The sequence below is a fragment of the Octopus bimaculoides genome, chromosome 2 (assembly GCF_001194135.2).
Source record: "Octopus bimaculoides isolate UCB-OBI-ISO-001 chromosome 2, ASM119413v2, whole genome shotgun sequence".
Lineage (NCBI taxonomy): Eukaryota > Metazoa > Mollusca > Cephalopoda > Octopoda > Octopodidae > Octopus > Octopus bimaculoides.
The window spans coordinates 185703954-185718337 of NC_068982.1; the positions used below are offsets into that span (position 1 = coordinate 185703954).

Consider the following 14384-nt stretch of genomic DNA (forward strand, 5'->3'; position numbering starts at 1 on the left):
TTGAGATGTTTGAGGCCGTAAATAAATAAAAATCTCTATCTTATCTGCATCTTGGGTATTTCGTCGTAGTACGTCAGCGAGATAATTTAGAATGGGTTTCTCATTTATATATAGCCAGAACCTGAAGACCTTAAAGGAAAAACTACGAAGGGGAGAGAGAGGATGGAGGGGTAGACAGAGGCATGGCGGGAGAAAAGATCATCATCATCATCATCATATATATATATAAAGAGAGAGAGAGAGAGAGAGAGAGGGGGGACCAGTCAAGCAGCACATCACGCTGTAATTCTTGTAAAATATAGAAGTGTAATATAAACGAAAATCTCAATAAAATGGTTGAAAATATCCAATGTATTATGTGTTTAGGACAGATTTGCTTTTTGATTTATTACTTAATCAAGTGAGGAAAGCCAGTACTCATGATTCTTTTCAGGGCCTCTGGTGATAAGAAAGCAAGGAATTATCCTCATACCATGGACCTGGCCCAGATAATTGCAACAAAGTGGATTCTGGAATTCTGCTAAAAGACCAAGAATAGTATTAAATGGACAATGAAATTAGTGAATATCAGTTTGTTTACTAATGATACACGTTCATAAATTTAATAGTTAAGAGATCCTTAATCTCATTGTGTCACCAGAGCACTCTTTTGCCTTCATGAAACATGTATTCAGGGTGAGTTATTTTGATGAGACCCATTCCTCTCTCAGCTATACCTTACTCATAGGATTTGAACTTAACACTGCAAGTTAACAAAATATTATTCCTTAGTTACACAGAGTTGATGTTACAGTGATGTAATATCAATTTACAGCTAAGTAGGTTGGATTAATATTGGTGAGCTATTCCTATTGTGTAGTGTTGATTTATTGCTAGATAGACAGGCTATTTTCGTAACAGATTCAGTGTAGTGACAATGGTAAGATATGAATTAGCAGGCTAATTGACCACACAGTTGGTTCCTTGTTGTTGTTAATGGTGATGTAACAGAAACAACAGAATGCTGAACAAAATACTTATGGTATTAAGTCGCATTCCTTTACATTTTGAGTTCAGCTGTTACTGGAACCAATTTTGTTTTGTAGGTTTCACTTGACTTTTGTAGAGGGTTATTAGTTAAAATATTTTAATTTTAAATCTTGGAATATGGGCAGTCTTTGTGATGTAATCTTTTGTATGTGAAGCATGTTAGCTATCAGAAAAAAAATTAGTAAAAAATTTAGCCTTGCATTTGTAATGAAATGCAAGTTTGGAGTGAGTTATCTAGATTGTACATGGATAACACTCAGGCACAGGATATTAAGAAGGAGTGAGAAGTGGTTTCATCTGTGTTAGAGTGGAAGCTGTTAGAGATGATGCCAAATAGGTTGTTGATGCATAGAAGGAAGAATGTTAGATGAAGCTGTAGCTAGAAGTCCAATAGTGTTGATTGAACATGGGTCAGGGAAAGCTCCATCCACACTCACGGCTATGGTACAATCTAGTAAGAAGTCACCAATTCAACAATTGAAGAGACAAGAGATGACGGAGCCCATATGTAGGCAGTTTTGCTTCAATATGCAGGTGCCAGAAAGCTACCGAGAGCTTTGTTAATGATAAAAACAGCAACTCTGTTTTCATCACATTTCTAGTGGGTAGGAGTCTACAAGTGAGTGACATTGTAGAGTAAGTCTCTGGTAGATCTGGATTTATAAAAGTTCAACTGGTGGTTATTTAGGAGAAAGGTTCAAGATCATAGAGAAAGGTTATAGGTCGTTTATGATTGACTCAGTCACTATTGAAATATTCAAAGTGAAGGAGAAAGGATGATAGATAGTTTGCTGGGTGACAGGAATTGGAATGAGAAACACTGCAATATATTTCCAAAGATCAGAATATATCCTTGTTGGTGGGGGTGGAGAGAGAAAGAGAGTGATAGGAGGAGAGAGAGAAAAATTGAGATTTAGTGAGAATAGAGGCTAGCTGTAGAGCATATTGTTTGAGGGTAACAGAAGGGGCACATTATCTGGGCCAGTGGTCTTTTTGGTTTGAAGTGATCAAAGATATTTTCACACACACAGAACTTCATCCAGATGATGATAGTTGACAGTCAATCTTCTAAATCTCAACTGTAAAATAGAAGAACAATACATTTATCTTTTCCTTGACATAACAGATCAAACAACCACATTACTCTTCCACTATGACACTAATAGTTTTCTATGACAGAACAAGTACCATAAAAACCAATGTAATTTGTGCACCTGTGTAATTTACGCAGGTGATTTTCAGGATAAAAATTGTTAAAAAAAAGCTTCTACTCGTGTAAAATTCATGCCCAAGTTTTCAGAATTGCCAATATGACTAGGGGAAAAAGGTTTTCAATTTAGCTGTATTTAGCATAATTTCACTTACTTATGATTAGATTTTATTAAATTTTCATGAAATGAAAATAATTTCTGTTTAACAGGTATCTCATTGAAAGCTATTAAATTACAAAGTGTTTGTGTTGTTTATAATAAACTTTATTTTACATTTTTTGCCCACAAGAGATTATGTCTAATTTTTAGCATACTTCTGTATATCTTCTCAAATTACTATCACAGGAAAAGTTGTTGATAATTCTTATCAATAAAAACAAAGTTAATAAATACGTGCAAATGTTGCAAAATAAAATCTAATTACCAATAAACATCAGCTTGGATGACACATTACTCAACCAACAGAGGAAGGTAACCGATCAAACTGATTATGTAAACAGAATTCTGATTGGTTGAAAGTGTCTTTTTGTCTCAAGGTCTGATTTTCTGCCTATTCTTGTTGGAACCTTTGATATTGAGTATTGAAATCTTAATCCCATTCACACTTACAAAATGTCAAGCAAACTTGAAAATTTGTCATTACCATTTTAGCCAGGAGACCAAGCTGATAGTTTGGTAACCTGCTAAAATAAATATTAAAACTTGAAAGGAGAAAATAAATAGCTTTGCAAGTTCAACTCAATGTTTATTGAACAAAAGAGGTGCAAAATTAAAAAAGCGACTTGTTAGAATATACATGTCTGTGAGGAGACATAAACAAAAATAGCAAAAATCCACTATATCAAAAGAACTGGTAATACATCACAAGTGTTCTATGAAGAGAACAAGATTGCTGCATAATTCAACATGAATGTGAAATGACATTAAACATCGTATAAGGTAAATGAAGGTTTCTGTAGGAACACTAAGTCATATTCACTTAGTGAATTTACATGCACAAGGATGAATTATGATGTTGCTATTGTCGGATTTAGATGCAGTAAGAGCTGATAGTGGTAATATCAGTGGAGAGGAATTTCCTTGTGTTGTAACATGGTGAAAGCAAGTAAATAACTTCCTTGTGCAAATGCAAGCTAGACTCCCTAAGTGGAGAAAAAGCGATCTATTTAAGGAAATTGCTGGGCTCCATTGCGATAGGTAGAAACTCCAAGCAATGTAAAATATGGCCTGGACCGTGATTACTAGCATGAATGTCAAACTTCAAAAAGTAGCTAACCATTTGACATGCGTGGGAAATGGAAAGAGGTTCACCTACCTTCCTCTCTCATCTGCACTTGTCTAGTAGTAGTCACTCTGGCGATCCTGCCCTACCCTGTCATCCAGTATAAGCAGCTGCTATCTGACCAACCCAAGAGCGAATTCCTCACGTCTGTTTGCAATACTTCAGCCAGCCAAAAGAGGACGACCCTGTCCTGTCACCCCTGCACTTCCCTTCTCACACTTCCTCTTCTGGTCAGTCCCTTGACTATTAATGTCATGGCCCTCTTCTTCCAGCTCATCCCCACATGCCCCACTGATCTCAAAGATCATCTCCTCACTTCACTCCATGTTGAAATCTACCACCCACCTGGGTGGGCACCTTGCATGCTGTGATCTTCTTAAATTGAGAACCTCATTTTCTTCCTCTTCTCCACAATCATCATCCAATGAAGTGACAATCCTACAAACATCCAGGACATGACGTGGCACAATTTTGGAATTGATAGCCATCACTATCCCTCTGTTCCACTGAGTTGTGTAGTGTGCCTCTTTGGTTGCTTGACCCAGTCTTCATCTCCCACCTCCACGAAGTCAGACCCTCTCTCTTCTACAGTGTATCTCGATGGTTTACTTGGATGCTGCCATTCATATTTGAATATTGCTCTATGTGGCACGGACTCTTCGGCCTGTCCTGATTGGAGCGGCATGTACCAGAACACTGCTTCCAGCAGTGGGACATGTCCCCTCTCTGCCATGGTTTTGATCATTTGACGATGTCTCTCCATGATCCCATTTCCACTCGACCTGTAAGCTGCTCTGAAAAAGCGGTGCACTTTCCACCTGTCAAGCATCTCCTTCAGTGCCTCCAAATGAAATGCTGTACTGTTGTCCATCAGCAATTCGTCCACAGGGCCCTGCTCTAAGAATACTTCATTTAGAATACATGCCATCTCATCTGCAGTGCCTGTTCTCAATTCCCTCCAAATGGTCATCTGGCCTGGCCCACAATCGACCATCGAGATATGTACTCTGCCGGTAGTGTGTTACATCTACTGCTAATTGTCTCCAGTTGTGCTCTACTGAAACATTTCCCTGCTTATGCACACCCTGAGCAGGGTTGATAGATTAACACCTGTCACAGTTCCTGAGCACCTCCCGGATGCTCCGTCTGGTAATGTCAGCGTAATTCCTCCTGGCGAGATACAGGGTCCTATTTATGCTCATATGATGCATGGTATGCAGTCTCCTTAGCTCAGAGTCGTTTAACTGACACACTGCAGTTACCCCTTGCTTTGATTCTTCCGGCTTCCCTACCTAACCAGACCTTTTTTACCCTGGTTAGAGCATCTGCCTTGTTTCTCTCTGGCCGAACTCACCAATCAGCTCCCCTAGAATTCCTACGCGGTGCATCATTAGCATTTCCGCAGCCCCTTTGGTTTGCATCCTGTTCTTGTTGGTGATCACTAATCCTACCCAGCCAAGCACGGTAGCCAAATCCGTCCTGATTTCAATGGAGTGCAGCCCCCATTTCAGGGCCAAATTCATTCCCTTCAGAACTGCATCCAACTCAGCAACATTAATGTGGTTGTAGTCGTTTGCTTTTCGAAGCCAGGTGGCAACCTCCACTTTGATACATCCGATTTCTAACATAATGCCTATAGCAATGCTGCTAGCATCACACCATATGGTCCTGCTATCCGATTTGGGCACATGCCAGTTCCCTGTGAACTGGGTCTTCCACTCTCATCCTCACCAGGATTTCTCGCATCATCACTGCTGTCCCCTCTTTCCCCTTGTCATTCCAGTTCTCCCCTTCTGCTTATCTCTTGTTGTAACTGCATGCCATATGCAGCCATTCCGTGACTGGGTAGTGACCTACTAACTTCCCACACATTGAGAACAGTTCTCTCCTGCTGACATTGGTACCCAGCACCAGGATCTCATTCCCCCTATGAAACACCAACTCGCCTGTTCTGTCTCTGTGAAGCTTAAGCTCCAGTGCAGCTCCTCCAGCCATTGGCTCCAGTGGTTTTGCAATCAACCTGAATTTCTTCAAATGTTTCACAACCTCTGTGGCAGGCACTACAGTCTCATCCACTAGGATGTCATCTATGTAAGAAATGGTGGCCCATCTTATCCTATCCACCTTTCCTAGGATTGATTTGAGCACTGTTGCCATGATCTTTGTGCAGAATTTAGCCCCAAACCCAGCCTTGTCAGGCAATATGTTTGGCTCTTGTATTGCACCAGTTGATACCTCCACAGTTTGTCACTCACATAGAGCTGCAAATATGCTGGCTTCAAGTTGACGATCATTGCTGCTTTAGTCAACTGCCTCCATACACACAGCATCTCATCACAGATGTCAGTCGCCTTGCTATCTGTGTGGCCCAATATATGGTCGTTCATCTTTGTACCTCTTCTTCAAACGCCCTTGGTGTGTCCTTTTGGGGTATGCTGGTAGCAGCTCACCTTGTTCTACAGCATTGAGTGTTCCTCTTTCTAGTGCCACTCTATCATCCATCGCTGACCATCAAATGCCACCCAAAAGTCCTCATCTTCAATGGCGTAGGCAGTGCAGCTCTTCACAGGGTTCTGCTCCTGCTCATATTCTTGACTCACATCGCATGACGCCTCCATGGCACCAAATGAAACCACATCTCTTCCAACACTTACACTCCCAAGGCAGTCAATCAAGATCGCCTGAAGCCTTAGCATTGTGCCTCACACTGCTATGTCCACATCACTGCTACCCTTGCATTTGATTTCACTGCCATTGACTGTCTGAGTACTACTCATCCCCTTCCATTTCTTTGTCAACCTTGGGGTTATGAAAGTCATTGTGCAGCCTGTGTCCATGAAGGCCTTGAATGTGTTACCCATGACCACGACCTCAACTACGGGCAATGACTTCACCAACGCCTCTACTCATTTGCGGGGGAAAGTTTGAGAGGCAACAACTTCACCATGACCTTTTTGCTGGCTACAATTTCGGACGATATGCCCAGTCTGTTTGCACTGGTAGCAAACTGGTCTGGGCTCTGCGCAGGCCCCTGCCATATACAGTCCTTGGCACCTAAAACACCGGCCTGTGAAGGGCCACTGTCATTCCTCTGCAGGCCACTTTTCGTCCTTCACAGCTGTCATGCAGATTCACGGGCTTCTGCAGCCGCCATCACCACTGCTTTCCACCCGGTGTTTTGTGTCAGCATGCAGGCTTGAACAATGAGCTCACTCATTGCCATTTTGTTGCCGCCTGGCAACTGTTGTAGTTGCAGCGACACATCATCATGAAAGCCACTCACAAAAGCCAGTCACGCTACTTTCTCAAGTCTCTCATCAGTAAGACCAGATAACTCAACCAGCCTCTGTACCTCCACACCATATTTGTCGACCTGTTCACCCCTCTTCATCTGATCATTCCCAGCTTAGCAAAAAGCGGCATACTCTCCATCTGTGTAAACCTCTCTCAAGTGCTGCTCAATCTTCGCTGCACTCAGCTGTTCTTCTTCATCCACTTTGAGGTACAGTGCCAGTGCACTCCCCTCCAAATACTGGGCCATGAGGCTCGCTACATCTTTGATGCCTTGTAGCGAAGCCACAACTTCGACCTTTCGAATCCAGGCTACTACATCACCTTCGCCATAGAAAGGTCTGATGACATCACTGCCGATCCTTATCTTCGCTGCCATCATATATCAAGGGGACAACGTCTGTATACAATTGCCGAAATAGCTTGTCATACTTGGGAAATGAAAAGAGGTTCACCTACCTTCCTCTCTCATCTGTGCCCATCTAGTAGTAGTCACTCTGGCGATCCTGCTCTACCCTGTCACCCAGTATAAGCAGCTGTTAAGCTGTTATCTGACCAACCCAAGAGCAAATTCCCTCATGTCCGTTTGCGATGCCTTGGCCAGCCAAAAGAGGACAACCCTGTCCTGTCACCCTCGCACTTCTCTTCGCATGCTTCCTCTTCCGGTTAGTCCCTTGACCATTAACGTGATGGCCGTCTTCTTCTGGCTCATCCCTTCACCATTTAATGGTTTTAGTAAATTTATACAGAAAAAGTAAGCATTATACTGTCCAGCATAAATAAAAGTCAACTTCATTATATTTTTTCTGTAAAAACCTATTCTGACATTAAATGAGTCAACTTCCCGTATGAATGTTTGCATTTGTATGTTGTTTTGCAACAAAAAAAAAAATTTCTAAAAATATTCTGGAAATGATCTACTCATGTAAGTTATGCACCCTCTAAAGTTAATTTTTGTTTTTACAGAAAAAAGTGCGCAAATTAAATGGTTTTTTTTATGGTATCCCTGGACTTTAGCAACAGTTCTTTTGTACTCCTGCCTTCTTGCAATACTTACATCCATAGGAGTTTCTTTAAGTGTTTCCATGGTGACAAACTTCAGGATAGTGTATGTAAATCTTGATACAATAACCCAGTTGGGGTAGCCGTTTCTGAGTTCTCGTGCAAACTTTACTTTTTCTGATTCTGGTGGACCTTTGAAAATGGTTAAAAGGCATCAAACTTAGAAAACAGAGGTAGGAAAATGACAAAAATAAACATCAAAGATCAAACTTCAAACCATCATCATTGTTATCATTGTCATTGTCATCATCATCATTACCTCCTCCTCCTCCTCATCATCATCATCATCACCATCACCATCACCATCATCATCATCACCACCGTCTTCGTCGTTATCATCGTCATCATCATCGTCGTCATCATCATCATCATCATCATCATCATAGTGTTATGCAATTTATTGGGACTTGACTTCACTGTCATATCTTTGAAGGTGATCGTCTGCTGGCAGTATACTCATTTTCCCCTGTCATCACTCATCATCCATTCACATATCATTCATTCAAACATGATAACTAGGTAAGGAGAAAGGATAACTGTTGGGTAAAGAAGCATTAAGCCATCCAAGTGGAAGAAACCTGTGGAAGATCTTGGAAGATACCAAAAGAGGTGAAATCTGATCTCAAAAGGTTGGACTTCATGATGGAGCAAGTGAGCACCAACGGTGGCCAGCTACTCTACTGTGGGAGAACATGGTCAGAAGCAAAGTTACTGAGGATTTCTGTTCAGAGGGAAAGTGACTGGATGAAGTGTCTGATGTTAAGTTTTATGGAAATAGTAAGGTGCTTTTATAAGGGTCTGATGCACAGCTTATTACCTCATGAGAGCTGGAACTGTTGGAAAATACAGTATATGATTTTACTGATGGGTGTCATTTGGCCTGAGCCAATCTTGAATGAGTACCCTAGGATCAAAAGCTTTCCAGTATTGACAACCCTGTTGTGCTAGATGTGTATAGAACTGTATTATCCTTTCCTTATTTTGCATAATAGAGTATAATTTGAGTAACTATCTTAAGGATACTTCATTGGCTCACACTAATGGGTATAATGTGTAGGTGTAGCAGTAGCAATATCTCAGATGTTAGCAGTTTTCTAGTGTTTGGAGCTCTTGTGAATTCAATAAGGTTAGTAGCTCTTCAGAGGAGGAATAATTCTTGATCCTGACCAGAAGGCATAACATTTGAGACTCATTTTTATCAATGTTCTAGGTATTTAAAACTAGTTTGTATCAATGGAGCAAATGAAGGATCTTCTCTGTGGTCACTTCACCCATGTCAATTAGGGAAGACCATATTAGTTAATGCAGTTCTTCTATACTCTATTAAAAAGCAAGATGCATATCTGTGATCAAAGCTGTAGGGCCTTTGATCACAGATATGCTTGATTAGGGTTGACTTGAGGTTAAACAATAACACCAACAACCAAATCAACTTCCTGCTGTATGTAGTAAATCATTTTACTTACCTAATATAAGTACAACTGGCTTCTGAGTAAGAGGTATATTTTCTTCAGGGGATTCAAGAGATGGAATTCCATCTGGAACATTGCCTTCTGGCATCAGACCTTACAGTGGAGTAAAGAAACAAAAATGTGGGTTAAGACAACTGTTAATTATACACACATTCACATAGACATATGAATATCCATTCACTTATTTTACTCTTTGACACTTAGTAGAGCTTTGACTAGAAGACACTTAGTAGAGCTCAAAAGATTCAAACTTAGACTCTGATGTCTTTACAGGGGATCATTCTACAAAATAAAGAAAGGCTATAAGAGGGATCAGGTTGAGCGGGTATAGAAACAATTATGGCGATAAGCAAATTAGACACATCAAATATATCAAATGTATTAAGTACATTAAATACAAAGTATTTATATGTGTTCAAGCAAAATGAGAGAAAGCAAGAGGTGGAAACTTTCAGATGATGAATGATGAATTTATATGTATAAATATATATATATGTTTATATAAATAGGTCCAACTTACACAGAGTACAAATGACAGAGGCTCATCTTATCCTATGTTAAATGCATCCATACAGCCGCATTTTGTGATGGACTAAATCTACCAACATTATTATGGACCGCTGAGCCCCCAGAAACAGGTGTTGGGACTTATAATACCTTTCTTCAACCTCTTTAAATTTCTGTCGTTTGTATTCTGTGTAAGTTATATTAATACATATAAATTCATCATTCATCTGAAAGTTTTCATGTTTTACTTTTTCTTGTTTTGCATGTACACACACACACACACACACACACATATATATATATATATATATTGTATTTGATGTACTTAATATATGTAATATATTTGGTGGGTCTTATTTGCTTATCCCCATAGTTGCTTCTATATATACATATGTGTGTGTGTGTGTGTGTACATTAGGCATACAGACACACACACATTTATCATCATCATCATCGTCGTCGTTTAACGTCCGCTTTCCATGCTAGCATGGATTGGACGATTTGACTGAAGACTGACGAACCAGATGGCTACACCAGGCTCCAATCTGATTTGGCAGAGTTTCTACAGCTGGATGCTCTTCCTAACGCCAACCACTCCGAGAGTGTAGTGGGTGCTTTTATGTGCCACTGGCACAAATGCCAATCAGGCGGTACTGGCAACAGCCACACTCAAAATGGTGTATTTTAGGAGCCAGTCCGGCGGCACTGGCAACGACCTCGCTCATACTAATATTGGAGTAGGTACAATTGTGTGGTTAAGAAGCTTACTTCCCAACTACATCGTTTCAGGTTCAGTTTCGCTGCATGTCACATAGGACAAATGTCTTCTACTATGGCCCAGGCTGATCCAAGCCTTGTGAGAGGATTTGGTGGATGGAAACTAAAAAGATAATGTATATATATATGTATGTATGTATGTGTTTGTGTGGTCCTGTCTTGACATCACATGATAATTGTAAATGAGTGTCACTGTCATACAAACAGTGTTGTTCATTTTTAATATTCTGTGTGACCATGGAGAAATATTATCTTGCTTAAAAACAGGTGAAGTTAGACAACAAAAATAGCATCTGGCCACAGAAAATCTGCCTCAATAAACATTATCCAACTGATGTAAGTATGGAAAAGTGGATAGTAAAACAATGCTGATAATGTGTGTGTGTGTATACAGAGAGAGAGAGAGAGAAACAGAGAGAGAGAGATATGTGCATCCAGCTTTATTTAAATATGTCTATATGTAATCTATATATGATATATCTATATGTAATTATATTTTACTTAGGCATTGGCTTCTACACTAATAGAATTCAGTATACTCGATATATGTATGCCTCTGAATGAAACATTAGTTGACTACAGAAGGGTAATAAGAAAAGAGATGACAAAGGAATAAACGATTATCTTATGAACTTTATTAGCTTACGCCTATTTCCACTATAAGATGTGGTGGACTATGCGTTCAGCACATCTTAATGATAATCTCATAGATAATTGTTTATTTCTTATTCAGCCTTTTCCTTGTGTAGTTATACGTCTGTAATTGTATGTACATGACACATCATCATCATCACCGTTTAACATCCTCCTTCCATGCTGGCATGGGTTGGATGGTGTGGCAGGATCTGGCCAAGCAGAAGCCTGCACCATACTTCTGTGTCTGTTTTGGCATGGATTTTTACGGCTGGGTACCCTTCCTACTCCACAATGTAGGCTGAGTGCTTTTTAAATGGCATCAGCACAGACGAGGTAAGTTTTGGCATGATTTTTACAGCTGGATGCCATTCTTAATGCCAATCACTTTATAGCATAAACCAGAAGCTTTTTAAGTGGCACTTGCACTGGCAGGGTCACCAAGTAACTTTGCAAGACAAGGAATCTTTAAGACGGATGAGGACACTGAAAGAGGTGATCTTGTGCTCGATGATGAAGGTTATAGTGTGACAGAGAGACAGAAACAGATGTCTTGCTGTTTAATGGGCATAATAATTGAAAAATTTCTATCTTCACATGATTCTAATATCAACTTTTAATTGAATATTCCAGAAAGAAATGCTATTCACTCTATATGAAAAAACAAACCCTTAAATTTTAAGTCAGTTTGATAAGTGCCATGTATGAAACTTTAGGTCCTGGTATCTCTTCTGCAACTTTCTGCCTTATAAAAAAATAAAAATGTGCATATATCAACCAGCCAACCAACCAACCAACCTACCTACCTACCTACCTACCTACCTACCTACCAACCAACCAGCCAACTAGCCAACCAACCAACCAACCAACCAACCAACTAAGATAAATACAAATATGTCAAATAACATACAACATAGACTATTGAATTATTAGACTATGGACACATAAAACTTGCAGTGGAATCACAGGAAGGTTAACAGATAAAGTAGTTTGTTTGTGACAGATGTGCAGGAGCAATAAATAATGTGAGCATATGAGAAATAGATGTTCTGAAATGTCTAGGAGGATTCCTAGAAGTAGAAAATAGTTTCTTTTATCTGGGCGACCTAATTAGTATTGGAGGAGGATGCTCTGAAAATATAATTGCTAGAATAAGAACTGTTGGAGAAAATTCAGGGAACTTTTTCCTCTGTTGGTAACAAAAGGCCTCTTTCTCAGAGTGAAAGAAGGCAGATTGTTTGATGCCTGTGTATGAACAGCAATGAAACTAGGATGCTCCAATAGATGTGATGTGCATGTACAACAAAGTAATATTGTATCGAGAGAAAAATTGGGCATAAGTGATATCAAATGTGATGTGCAAGAGAGATGATTGCCCTGGTATGGTCATATGATGTGTATGGTTGAAGACATCTGTGTAGTCAATTGCTGAATATGGAAGGTGCCTATAGAAGAAGAAGACCCAGGAAGATTTGGGATGAAGTGGTGAAGACCATCCTGAAGATGTTGAGCTTCTCAAAAGAGATGATAAAGAACTAAGATGAATGGCAAAATGTGATGCTTGAGAAGACCTGTCCATTTCCGCAGAATTGGGGTTCTGTCAAATCTTCCCCAACAACACATCTTTTAACACCTGTTCTTCCAACAATCTTCTACGTTACCCTATTTCCTTCCTTCACTCCTCTGCTAAACTGAGATTTTCCACATCCAACTCATTCCCTATCTGTGACCATCTGCAACATTATTTCTACTCAGTGCATCTATCTACATATCCATCGTTTCTGCTCCTCTATCCTATTCTGTCTCTCATATTCACCTTGTACATTGACTTCAAATCTTACTCTTTCTTTCTCTCTCCAGCAAGATACTTGCTCTTGTCTTTCTATCCTAGTTTCTTGTCTCTCCATTTTTTACCCATCTCAATTGAAGGGTCTTGTTTTGGTGACCTCACTGGTGCTGGAAACATGAGAAAAGGCCCAGTACACTCTGTGAAGTGGTTAGTGATATGAAGGGCATCCTGCTGTAAAAACTATATCAATGCAGACATAGAATCTGGTGTAGCCCTCTGACTCAACTATTCTTATCAAACCATTCAACTGGACGATGATGATTAAGATTATTTCTACCTCTATAGGATGTGTCCTAATTACCAATTGGCAACTAAACCAGCTCCACTTGAGAAGAAATAATCTCAAGAATCAAGCATTATTTAAAATTGACATGCCATTAAAATTGACATGCCATTAAAAAAAGATGGGATTTTTGTCTGCAGATAAGAGGTCTGTTATAGACTGAAGACAAATGTAACTCTTCACCCCCGAGAGGCAGGAATCTGTTATGGTCATTTGGCTAGTAAGTCACCAAAGAACAAATACTTTGGGGTATTTATTCTTTGGTTATTCAATGGCTAGTATGTAAATCCAATAATAATTTTCAAAAGATAAGAATTTGGAGATATATTCTGTTGGATAATTCTAAATATATTACTTCAAATTTACCTTTGTTCAATATAAATGAGTAATAAACATGTAAAAAACAGAAATTTTTGAAATAACTATAAGTGGCTACAAGTGATTATCCAATCAAAACTTGAATTGAAGATAGTTCATGTCTAAATTAATGAACAACTCCACATCATACAATGCAGAGTAGATAAATGAAAAACTTTAAACAGTTAAATCAAAGAATATTAAAGTGAAGATCCTGAAGAAACTGCACCGGTATTATAGTGGGGTTGCAATTGCAATGGCTACTAATTGATGCAGTAGAAACATGTGTAGGTCTATTTGAAACTGTATACACACACACACACACACACACATAAAGGAATTAAAGGTAATGCTATACTACCTTGTAATAATCCTTATTATTATTATTATTATTATTATTATTATTATTATTATTATTATTAATATTATTATTATAATATATATATATATAAATCTACACTCTCTGAGTGCTTGGCGTTAGGAAGGGCATCCAGCTGTAGAAACTCTGCCAAATCAGATTGGAGCCTGGTGTAGCCATCTGGTTTCACCAGTCCTCAGTCAAATCGTCCAACCCATGCTAGCATGGAAAGCGGACGTTAAACGATGATGATGATATATATATATATATATA

At 39.3% G+C, this 14384-nt stretch overlaps 1 protein-coding gene across 1 annotated transcript in view; it reads right to left on the reverse strand.

The window, feature by feature from the left end:
* The window catches only part of LOC106872598 (adenylate kinase isoenzyme 5), a 58050-nt gene that overhangs the window by 37001 nt on the left and 6665 nt on the right, over positions 1-14384 (reverse strand). Inside the window, exons 3-4 of the mRNA XM_014919634.2 lie at positions 9342-9440; positions 7871-8007 (exon numbers count right to left, since the gene is read on the reverse strand). Of these exons, the coding sequence (XP_014775120.1) occupies positions 7871-8007; positions 9342-9440 (236 nt within the window). The remainder of the gene's footprint in view (positions 1-7870; positions 8008-9341; positions 9441-14384) is intronic.